The following is a 12178-nucleotide window of genomic DNA, read 5'->3' as shown; positions in this document are numbered from 1 at the left end:
TTATGAATAGTTCATAGCTACAAGGAACACAGATATCAGTACAGGTCTCCCTATTATGTCCTTCTCTGAAAACCACAGTCTCTGCATTCCGGATTATAATGTCTGCAGAATGGCTCTCTGTGACTGAGGAGTGGATTTTTTCACCAGCTGCCCATGGGATTCACGTTTCCAAGTGAAGCATGGCTGTGCAATACAGGAACGTCATAATGCCTTCTGAGAGTCCACACTTCCTTCCCTCACAGCACGAAGCCTCCTCAAATGCTTGAAAATGGACTTGGATTACACAGCCATAGAGTAGTAATCTCTTCAGGCTGCTAACACAATCCCGCATATTATACTTAAATTAATTCAGTGAAATAATCCATCAATGCATGTTACATGTAAAGATGCTAAGCCATTTAACCAATTATTCTCAGCATAGGCGAAGTCTATTTGGATTATTTAGTAGAGGAATCTATTTTATTCCTAAAAACAACTTGAATACCTACTACCCTTCCCCTAAAGTAACTCAAAGAGCACTTAAAAATATTTACTCTCACTGTCAAGTAACCAGGCCAGCCTTTGATTTAAAACTCCAATCTCATTACTTATTACCCTTTCATTTGTCACTTGATATTGATGTTCTTGACAATTTCAGGACTCTGAGAGAGCTAATGCCTCTTCCTCAACTGATCACATGATTACACCCATGGGGTGGGACAGAGCAGCCAGAATTTACCGGCATCACTAAATAGACGGATAAACAAATAAAACTCCTATCTTAACAGAATAATACTTCTTTCCAAAATGTTAACATTGGGTTTATTTCTATACAAAGAAGGTCTTAAAAATGCCTACCTTTCTTTCTTTCTCTTTTAATGCCAGCACACATTAAGATAGGTATTTTCCTAGGATGTAACTGAGTTGTCTTCAATCAGGATAGACCAGAGGTAACGAACCTCCAATTTCAAGTACAAAAGTATTGTTCAATCTAGTATTTTGGTGTCTGGCTCATACTTTCTGATGTAAGAATTAAGCAACTCATCTTCACTTAAAAAATGTTTAAATATATAAAAATAAAGGAAGATGGTTCAATCATTCTTTAAAAATCCTGAAAATGAACTGCCTCAGAGAATTTGAAAAAGACTTGGACCTTCCTCAAATGTGTGTTATTAAATAATAAAATATCAGTAGAATTTAGCTTGTAAATATAAGTGTCTCAAAAAGTTTCATTTATTATTTTGTTTTCATTGTAGCTATTGCTTGTTGCCGTAAGACGCTTTCAGAAGCAAGTAAGAAGGTCAGGGGAGGGAGAGTCATGTCTGAACCATGCTGGCTACTTCTAACTCTTGTGACTCCTGTGCCAGATACAGGCACCGCATGAAGCTGTTTAATGGTCTGCACCCACCACTCGGCTGGATGCTCTATGAAGGCCGAGGGAGTATCGTTCTTTTTCACTCACCATAAACATAGTTCCTAAAGGGATGAATACATAGACGCTACTGGAGTTAACAGGTTAAACACCGGATGTGGCCATCCAAAGGGAAGCTCAAGTGTGACTGCATTTGAACATTAGTGATTAAAATTAGATGATAAAAATGGAAGTCCATTCTTCCTTTGGTCAATTGCAATATCAAGGGCCCCAACACAGTGTGGATGGTGCACCTGGAAGAGGAAGTTAAGGACAGAAGCGAAAGCACTGTGCATGGTGTGCGTTAGGCTGTGTTTCTCTGTGGCCCACTGTCTGAATGAGGCTGGTGGGAAAAGCCGTGGTGGGCGCCACAAGTTATGGCTAAACTGCCAACCCACTTGCGGTGAATCTGAATTATCTAAATTCTAACGTAAAAGTTTCTTTTCTTGGGACTATGGTAGTAGAGGGCATTTATGCTTTCACATCTCTTTCTTAAATTCTCTACTTCCAAAATTTGAGTTTAGAATAATAAAAACTAATTGGACAATACCTAAATGTGTGTGCATAGGGAACTGTTACAGAACTGTGGTCTGTCTATGTAATACCACACAGCCATTAAAAGTGTATGCACATGAATATACACACATACACTGATATACATTCCTGTGTGTAGATAAAAAATTGTTCAAAGACTTTGGGAAGGGAGAAAGAGAAGGAGCGAAACATTAGTGTGAGGGAGAAATATCAACTGGCTGTCTCCTGTATGAGCCCCAACCAGAGACTGAACCCACAACCCAGGCATATACCCTGACTGGGAATAATCGAACCCACAACCTTTTGCTTTGTAGGACAACGCCCAACCCACTGAGCCACATCCACCAGTCAGGGCTGGATGGAAGAGCACAGTTTAAAACTGATGAGTAACCTTACCCAAGGTAAGGTCCCCAGAATCCCTGCGTGACAGAGCGCACTGCACCCACGGCGGCCCTGGCCAGGCGCTGCCCTCACTCACCATCTTCCAGGCATAGCTGACATTGTAGGCCTCCTTCCCCGTCTCCCGCAGCTTGTTGATGTGCCAGGACAGGGATGAGTTCACAGGCACTGCGATGATCTGGCTGCCCAGAGGGAGGCTGCGGACAGAATGGAATGTTTCAGGTGAAAGATTAAAAATTAAGCATTTAATTAGAGGCTGGGGAGAAGCCGAGGTCAATGACTATCTCCAGATTTTCAAAAGCAATGAAGCTCATCACTTTCTAAAAAGATAATGCAAGACTTTCAATTTTCTGAAAGCATTGTATCAGCTCTGCACTAAAAACATTCCTCACTCTCCACCTCGGTACCCCCAATTCTAATTCTTTCCAGAAACTCCGCTGTCTCAAGTCACTCAGTTATTACTTGAAAACCAGTGAGCACAAAGACTCATTTCTCTATAGGTTACCATCTGCCAAACTAATGTATCATGGTTGGAAAAAATCCAATCTGTTTTTTATTTCAAGAGAAAATGTTGTATATGATTGCGCTGTCAACTTGGAATGGACATTACCTTGCCAAGCGATTTTCTGGCATGCTACAGAGCTGGTCCCGTAGCATGAACTTAACCTTTCATTTTGCCAACATTTTTCAACTTAGTACAATGGGAGTATTCTTTTTTTAAATGAGATAACATATATCTGATTTTACAATTAAAGGCAACGTAAACACAGAATTTGACTCAACAGACATTTCTCCCAAATAACAGTTCTGAGAGACCTTACCTATTACTCAAAGTAAACATGTTTTGGGCTATTATTAGTCTTAGGAAAAAAATAGTGAGTATACTATTGATAACATGAAAACAATTTGTACACTTGTTCTGCATCCTGTAATAAACACTCACGCCTGACCTCAAAGGATCCCATTCTCAGAGAAAAACAAACGCCACGACCCTCACCTTTTGCTTACCTTAGAATGTTTTGCCGAACCAACTCAAATTTGGGGATATTTTCATAATGAATGATGTCGGTATGAAGAGGGGGTTCTGATAGTAAATACGGCCTGGTGAGGGACGGGTGCATAAGTGTATAGCCTAAAATAAGAAAACAGAAACGCAGGCCATGGAACAAGGCTGCAGGCAGAATGGGATGTAATCAAGAGAACCGTGCAACACTCTGGGACGGCTGCCCAGCGCTCCCCTTCTCAGTACGCACTCCCCGGCCCGACAACAACTGAACGTGGTTTATGTGTTTTTGCACAGAGCCCCTGAAGTGTGGAAAGATGTCTTCAATTATCGAACATCTGCCTAGTGAAGAATATATTGGAGATACTGGTTGCTTGGTCTTCGTTTTATGCAATGGTATAATCCATCATATAAACCTTCATGCCAGTAAACCCAAAGACAATAATAGAGACCAAAAACGCAAAAAAAAAAATCTATCCGAAGTTTCACATTCTATGTGTCATTCAACTCTCAAGTCCAATTTCCTGATGTTACAAATAGCTGTTACCTAACCCTCAACACAACATAGGAACAAATGCATAATTTTAGATTCATTCTGTCATTTTTATAGTGCTGCACTATAAATAGTAGTCCTAGTCACATTTGTAAAAATATTATCATTTTCTATTTGGCTAGGATCAGAATATCTATAGATTATTTTTTTTCAGGTTGCTAAAGAAATGACTATGTCCCATGATTAATTTTTAGCAGTTTACCTTTGTCATCTATGAGAAAAGTATAGGAAGCCAGAGAGTCTTGGTAATACGTCACATCTTCAAGGATGTAAGCCAGGTTCACGTCCACACCTACAATTCCCAGAAGCAGGTTTCCAAAATAACAGGGTTTACTCACAGTCATTATCAGACCTATGGGTTAAAAAAAGAAAAATCCAAAGACTAGCAGAGAAGGATGAGGACTGGAGCTGCGCGCTGGTGAGTCACAGAGGCTGCTGCCACCCATCTCTTCACCGGGAAGACAAGTCTCCAGTGTGATCCAGTAACCAATCACTGCTTTTCCTGACAGCGTGAGAGTACCAGGGAAAGAGAGTCTTTTGGGAGTTCAAATGGCTCAGTTAAATTGAGGCAATGTGTACATTTTCCACTATTTTTCACCTTAAAGGACATGGTATTCCAGATCAGTGCCAATCATCATCAGCACTGCATACATCACTCTACTTCCTGGGGTAGGGGAAATTCAGCTGAACTTGAAAGACACAAGGTATCCATGTATCTGGATTCTACGCAGCAGTGCCCCTTGTGTATCATGCATATTTCACTGGATGTAACTTCTCTGAGGCCTGATTTCCACGTGTGCTGAGTGGACACAATAGTAACTGCTGTACTGATTTCCAGGGGCTGTGAGATGAAAAGATATTATGGATAATGGAAAGCTTATAAGGCACTATGCTTCATTCATGTATCCTATCCAAAAAACAGGAAGATGGAGAGAAAAAACTTAGGTAGAGAATCTTGTTTTCTGACCACTTAAAACTGAGCAGCTAAAGGAGACACTACATTTCCAAAGAAACATATTTCCTGTCACTTGGATGAGGAATTTACAAACTTACGTAAAGAACTAGATAGTAGGTATTTTAGGCTTTGTGGGTTATACAGTCTCTGTTACGTATACTTTTTTGTTTCTTTTTTTTTTTTTAAACAAGGGTTTAAAAATATTTTTGGCTCTTAGGCCATAGAAACACAACAGGAGAGCCAGGGAAAGAGAAAAGCACCCGGGAGGAAAATGTATAGGCGAGAGCGTAACAGCAGGCCAGTGCATGGCCCTGAGCATCAGGACAGCTGTAGTCCCCCGCTGGTTTCACCACTGTGCTGGGTTCAGTCGTGCCACCTCCAGGAATGAGACTTTTCATGTGTCAGATGGGGAGCTGAGACAAAATGATCTCTAGGACTCCATGCAATTCTACAACCTGATGGCTCTAAATAAGGCTCAAAATAAAAAAGACAAACAGCTTCTCTCAATCTTCCTCTAATATTTCCCTGGGCTTGACGGCACATCCATGCCTTAGCAGCACATCAGAAAGCCATCCTTCAATAAACATGTGGGAAAGGGCTTTGGATCCTCTTCAGGTTTTCTATAAGGCCTGGGCTTCCCTACAGAGAATCATGTATGAGGTCCACTAGGTAATATCAACATAATATTGCTGAGTTGCTGCAACGGTCAAGGCCAATCGCATGCATCCCACTGTAGGAGGAAGTGGGTACAACACCGCAAAACTTGTGAAAAGTTACGCCCAGTTACAAGATGAGTATGATTTGAGGCTGTAAGGTATAGCACATTGACTACTGTTAACAATACTGTAGTATATTTCTAAGTTGCTAAGAGAGATTTTAAAAGTTTTCATTACAAGAAAAATATATATAACTGTGAGATAATGGATGTTAACTAAGCCCACTGATCCCTCTTTCTCTTATCAGACTTAAATACTTGTTGTGGGGGGGGTGTCTGTCTCACCCATCACGGCTCGGCAGGATGCTGAGCTGGCACCCAGTAATACTGGTCAAATGAATGAAAGGTCACTCACATTTGAGGCTTGACATTCTCTATAAAAGAAAGTAACCTTGTCTAAAGGTGGGTATTCTTACTTACACACTTCCCTGGGGCCTGCCAGAAATAGGAAGGATAAAAAAAATCAGGGTGTAGCAGCAACTACCACATTTCTTCCTTATAGGAAAAAACACATCTACCTAATTCCAGAAAACACACTGTCTATAGGCTTGTTACTTTTTGTACACGAGTTTCCTCTGAATACCTGTATTCATGAGAATCCCTAGTTAATGGAACATGAACATCAAATCTCAAGTGGTTATTTTGTCTGTCTGGCTAGTAATTAACTGCCTCTTCAATCTTTTCTGTCAAGGAAGAGAGGGAAGGTGTGGGAAAAAGAATAAGCAAGAAAAATGAGAAGGAAAAGAAAAGAAGACCCTTTACTGGGCATCTACTGTTGGCCTGGCGTTTTCCCCGATGCTTTACAAATACTGGTGCAATTGATCTTCACAACTGCATTGAGAGCAGTATTATCTTTCCCATTTTATAGACCAGTAATTTAATAACTTGAAGATTAAACACTTCACCCAACTTGTGACATTAGGGTAATGATGATGGTAATAATAGTAATAGTAACAAAAACAAAATAACGAATAAATTGTGGGTAAATTGTGACATTAGGATGATAATGATAATAGCGATAATAACAAAGGTAAAATAAATAAAACAAGAGCAGTAATTACTATTGAGAAGAATGCCAGGTACTAACAAATCTTACAATCCTAATGGCCTCAAAAATTAATTACATGAAAAATGTTATTACACTTTTAACAGATGACCAAATGGGAATTAAGAAGATTAAGTGACCAACAACTCAGCTGTAGAGCGGGATTTGAGACCCTCTCTCATGCCACCTACGCCTGTGTTTGTTGACTACACCATGTTGCTCTGCCTTTGAGGCTGAATTCCAAGCACTGTTGGGTTTTATTCACCACCAACTATGCAAAGTTACTCTTTAGTTCCAACTCGCTAACTTTTGGATCTGGGGGAATCCTCACAAGTAGATATTGTTGCTCATTATGTCAACTGAGCTGGGGCCCAGGAGGAAGGAATGGATGCAGTGGGGTCAGGTGACCCTCTGACCAGGGAAAGAAACGTCCACTGCCTCACCTGCCCAGACCCTCCAATGCGCACAGGCAGGTACTGAACAACATTTAAAATTAGGATCCTCGTGGACTCACATCCACTCCCTTTCCCTTTCTTTTAACAGGAGTTTCCTCCAAACTCACCATCTCCCATCTCGTCAGAGAAGGGGAGGCTAAAGACAGCTTCGTCGATCATCCGGTTGGGAAGGTTGGTGTAGAACCTGCCGACCGTGGTCTCCAGGTTACTCAGCTGGTTCAGCACCATCATGCTCCCCTTAATCACAGGCAAGGCTGTCCGGTCCGGCACGCCATACTTCCCCGAGTTCTGTTCAGCCAGATCTCTCAGGAAAGCCAACTCTTTCAAACCAGTCACCCCATCTGAAATGGGAAGGCAAGGAAAGACAATGTAAGGCAAAATGGTGTATATTTCTATAATAACCTTGCTGTTTAGAGCTAATATTAGGGCATGGCTGAGGTCTTGTAATGCCTCTGCCGAACAATGACCCCTCCGCCAGAGAGGTCTTTGCAGAGACAATCTGGACTCTGGACGTGGATACCAGTTCTTGCTGAGGAACAAAGCCTGATGTGTATTCTTTCCTCAGATAGTCAAGAGTGCAAAGGGGTTCTTTAAAAGGCAACAATGATGCCCTGACTGGTATGGCTCAGTGGATTGAGTGCTAGCCTGCAAAATGAAAAGGTCACTGGTTTGATTCCCAGTCAGGGCACATGCCTGGGTTGCAGGCCAGGTACTCAATTGGGGACACATGAGAGGCAACTGGTCAATGTCTCTCCCCCTCATTCTCCTTCCCTTCCCATCTCTATAAAATGATAAATAACATCTTTTAAAAAAGGCAACAATGAAAAACACATGAGTAAATAAAGAAGCCCCATTTAGTGAAGATGTTCTTCCCTAAAAGTTTAATTATATTTAAAGTATTTTTTTGCATTTAACATTTGAAAGCAAAAGTCATGACTAAGAAGTCTGCATTTAATTTAAATTAGTAGATGAAGTTGTAAGAGTTTAAAGGACAGAGGTTTACCATTTCATTTCTTACATCCTCGCCTATTAAACACTTGCCAAAGTCTCATGCAACTAAATGAAAGAATTATGGGCTGCATTCAGGATGCCTCCAAACACTGTGTCTTTGAGCTCATTTTAATTGCAAATGTTTTCGTGGATGGTATTGTTAGGGTAATACTGGATTTGATGTATTTTATGTATATTTTTTACGTTTAGACAGTTTAAAAAGTTTGTAAAAGATTTAGGCATATTGGGATGCACTGTTCTGCAACATCTGTAATCTATAGCACAAAAATTCAATAAACCTTTAAAAATTTTGGTTTGCTATTGTTGGAACACAGTCAAGAGGATTAGTAACTGATCCCATATGGGTACCACTGTAAACAAATTCAAATGATTTCAATCACTACTGAGATTCTACCAATGAGTTTTAAAGAGGCTTTGCCTCACGTTCTTGAACTATTTAGTCATTAAAAAAAAAATCTGAAGAGTTTACGGCTCACCCACCTCATGTGACATTAGCACTGTATAATGGGGAGTATATATACTCTTAGCCTTGTGAGTTTATTTCTAAAGTCACAGTAGTATCTAATGGATACCATTTCTTTCTTAACATATACTGTATTTTAATAACTTGGCTTTTGGTCCCCTCATGCAATGCTTAGGGAAAGTCAGAACCAGGTTATTGTCCCCTTTGTGTGACATAAGGTTGAGATGGGGGGGTGGAAGTGGTACCTTTAGGAGTAAAAGACAACAGAAAACATGTGACTGATCCCTGATCCCTGATCCCTGACCTTCCTACCCATGAGAAGCTCTGATGCTCCCAGAGGTGAATGATAAAAGGAGACAAGTTAAGGCAATAAATACATTTTCTTTCTTTGTCATGTACTGCTTGGTGCTCTCAAAATATAAAAGAAAAGTATTTAACAGGAATATCCTCTAGCTAAAGAAGAAAAGTGTGGGATGCAAGGCTATCAAAGATTGGGAATTTTATATCAGCCTATCAAGAAATGTTGTTATGCAGGGCTGGCAGTAGAGGTGCAGACTGGTTTAAGTATGCTGGATGATTCTATTATCTACACAGTCATGCTAGGAACTACATTTCCCAGAATCCCCTTCCCTTTATGCCTCCAGGTTAAAGGTGAACAAAAGAGAAGTTGTGAGATTTAAGAGAAGTGAGAGATGGTGAAAGATGCAGAAGGACCAGAATGACCTAGTTTGTCTCACTCACTCTGATCTGATCCAGTTTCCTTCCCCAGCTGCTGGCTGGCTCCCCCAGAGTGATCCCACTCCAGACACTTCACTCAAAATTCACAGAGGCAGCAGCCACGAAAATCCAACAACCTCCCATCGACTTCCACACCAGGCTTCCTAAACAGCCTTCAATTTTTCTTGGTTCTAGAGATTCCTATAGGCTCTAACTAGTTCACCCATACCACAGCTGGCTGCTAAATTTTGAATCGCCAACTCTTCTGTACTTTCACCACAGCTGGCTGCTAAATTTTGAATCACCAACTCTTCTGTACTTTCCCTGTCTTCGCCATAATTTTGTGCACTGGAATCCTGACAATAAATCTGTTATACCAAACTTCTGAGAGTGGTCCTGCTTCCTTATGTAAAGCCAAACTGATAGAGCAGGGGAATGGGTCGGTGCCTGTGAACATGTGCAGAGACGGCACTCGGGAGGGGCACAGATGGCAGCAAGGCTGGGTGTCTGGCTGGGTTAAAGGGAGCAAGAAGAGACAGGGGTGGTTCGAGGGAAGCAGCCAGAGGTTTTCCAGAACGAAACTATCAGGGGCAGAGCAGGTACAGAAGATACTCTTGGTGGGAAGATTTAGGAGCAGTGAAGACATGGGTGAGAGCAAGGAAGCCCTTTACACAGCGTCTGCCTGAGCAGACCTTCAGATCTAGTGGGAAAGAAGATGCGATTACTCCCTTTTACGTTTCCTTACTCCTGTACTATTGCATTTAATGTATCTGCCTAGTCTGTCTGTCTTTCTCACTAGGTTATAAGCTTCCTGAGGTCAGGGACTTTGCATGATACAGCTCTAAAACCTCAGCTAGGTTACATTGTGGGCTTGATAAATTTTCCTTCCCATCCCCATTCTGATCCCTACCTTTCCCCTCTTTCCTTCCCTCCTTCCACACCCCCTTTCCTTACCTCTATCCCTTCCTCCCTCTTAAAAGAAGTTAGCCATATGAAAAAAGAGAGACTGGCACTTAGAGATAACACTGAAACGACCCAGCGTGGGGAAGCACCTCTGCCTCGGAGCCATCCTGGGACAGAAATCACAGTCATTCATTCTCTCATTCACCTGCTCCAAGGGACTGGTTGCTTACCAGGTGCTGTGTCAGGAACCTTAAATGCATCGTATCTTGTTTACTTATTATCATGGCAACCCTATGTATATTTTATTCTTTCATTTTACAGACAAAATTGCGGCCTAAAGCAAGGATGTAACTTGCAATAAGCCTCACAGCTAACAGATGGAGATTGGAACCCAGAACTTCCAGACCACATGCCTGGCACTCTGCCATGTGCAGGCCACAAAATACCTGGAAAGGACTGTGCAGCCCCAAATTTGCATTCCAGGACCCCACCCAAGAGGGTCTGAAAGAAAATCGGAAGGCACTGCCTGGGAGTCTGCTTTTTCACAGAAATAACTCCACGTGATCTTCAGCATGTTAAAATACGAAAACCACTGTCCCTAAAGCCAAGTGGTTCTGCATGGAACTCTGGACGCGGATGGGAGAAATGAAGGCCAGAGGCGGGAAGGGGTGCTGGATGGAGACACGGCCTCTTAGAAACAAGAGCCTACAGCCTGGAACGGAGAACGAGGGGCCTGGAGATGTTTTGAGAGAGCAACGCGTTAACAGGCGGGGAGACAAGACACAGCAGAGAGGTCAGAACACTGAGCTGTGGTCACACTGGAGGACAGGCTGGGCACAGAGCATTTTGTCAGATCTGCCAACTGACTAAATCCTTTCGTATAATTAATGTCCAATTTAACAGCAAAAACAAACAAAAAAACCCATAAGAACTTTAACGAGTTTCTTGCAGGTGTCGGGCACTGTCCTGGGTGTTTAATACGTAGGGTGAATCTCCACAACAACCCTGCCAAGTGGGTAGCATTTGTCTCCATTATACAGACAGCTCAGAAAGCTGAGGAGAAGCAAGTAGCAGATGAGGCTTCAGGGTGTGAGTCAGTGGGGAAATGTGATATTCACAGTCTCGCAGGAGAATGTCGGTCAGTGCCTCGACTTCCTTAAATCAGAGAAAAAACTTAGTTACCTCCATGCAGTATCAAAATCCAAGAATACGAAGGAGAAATGGGGGAGGGAGGGAAGGAGTTGTGCAGACTGCTCTGCAAGACCACATGATTGGAGAAGGTTTAGAAATGAGCTGCTGGCGGGAGAGATGAAGAGAAAGGTCTGTCTAACACACATCCCGAATGCCCACGAGAGAGAGAAAGCTGGGCTCAGGAAGGAAGCTGCCTAGGTGCCCTCTCCTTATGCCCTTCATCAAAGCACACCGCGAGGGTTCTTTTCTATTTTTATGAAAGCAGCATACACTTAGAGAGAACTTTCATCTGAAAGAGAAATCTCGAAACGCTACCTACCGTTCATGAGGGCATAGGTGAGAATCATCACGGAGTTGTTTAGGAAGCTATTTTCTTCATTGATGATGCGGAGAGTCGCCTTTTTATCTTCTTCCGAAGAGTCCTTTGATGTGATGCCAGCTGACAGGTAAATTATGACCATGTCTGTATCTAAACAAAAACATACAAATTGTTACATTGGATTTTGGCTCAAGGCAGCAGTTCCATTCCTTTGTCACATCCCCTGGACTTCACTGCCTCGGGGACCTGCCTGGCCCCACCGTTCCTGCTCCTTCGCATTTGATGCCGCGCTTTCATCTCCCCACCTCTGCTTCTCATCCCTGCTGCCCTTTGTTGACAACGAGGCCTCATTCATCCACTGTCAGGTAAAGAAGTGTTCCTAATAAATTTACCAGATAAAAGGAGACTTCCTTTAGGCACCCATGGTTCAGGTAATTTAGCTATCCGAAATGGAAGTCTCTTCTGCCTTCTGAAAATGAGGCTTCAGAACCTGATTTAATCTTTTCCTTAGTGACTCAGGGTTCT

General features: G+C 42.1%; 1 protein-coding gene across 1 annotated transcript in view; it reads right to left on the bottom strand.

The window, feature by feature from the left end:
- Positions 1-12178, bottom strand: part of CACHD1 (cache domain containing 1) — a 212687-nt gene that overhangs the window by 33133 nt on the left and 167376 nt on the right. The window contains exons 8-12 of the mRNA XM_037136252.2: positions 11654-11803; positions 7157-7390; positions 4082-4231; positions 3332-3455; positions 2403-2520 (exon numbers count right to left, since the gene is read on the bottom strand). Coding sequence (XP_036992147.2) covers positions 2403-2520; positions 3332-3455; positions 4082-4231; positions 7157-7390; positions 11654-11803 — 776 coding nt within the window. The remainder of the gene's footprint in view (positions 1-2402; positions 2521-3331; positions 3456-4081; positions 4232-7156; positions 7391-11653; positions 11804-12178) is intronic.

The sequence above is a fragment of the Artibeus jamaicensis genome, unplaced genomic scaffold, assembly GCF_021234435.1.
Source record: "Artibeus jamaicensis isolate MK-2021 breed Jamaican fruit bat unplaced genomic scaffold, CSHL_Jam_final scaffold_1019, whole genome shotgun sequence".
Taxonomy (NCBI): Eukaryota; Metazoa; Chordata; class Mammalia; order Chiroptera; family Phyllostomidae; genus Artibeus; species Artibeus jamaicensis.
This window is presented reverse-complemented; position numbering and strand designations above follow the sequence as displayed.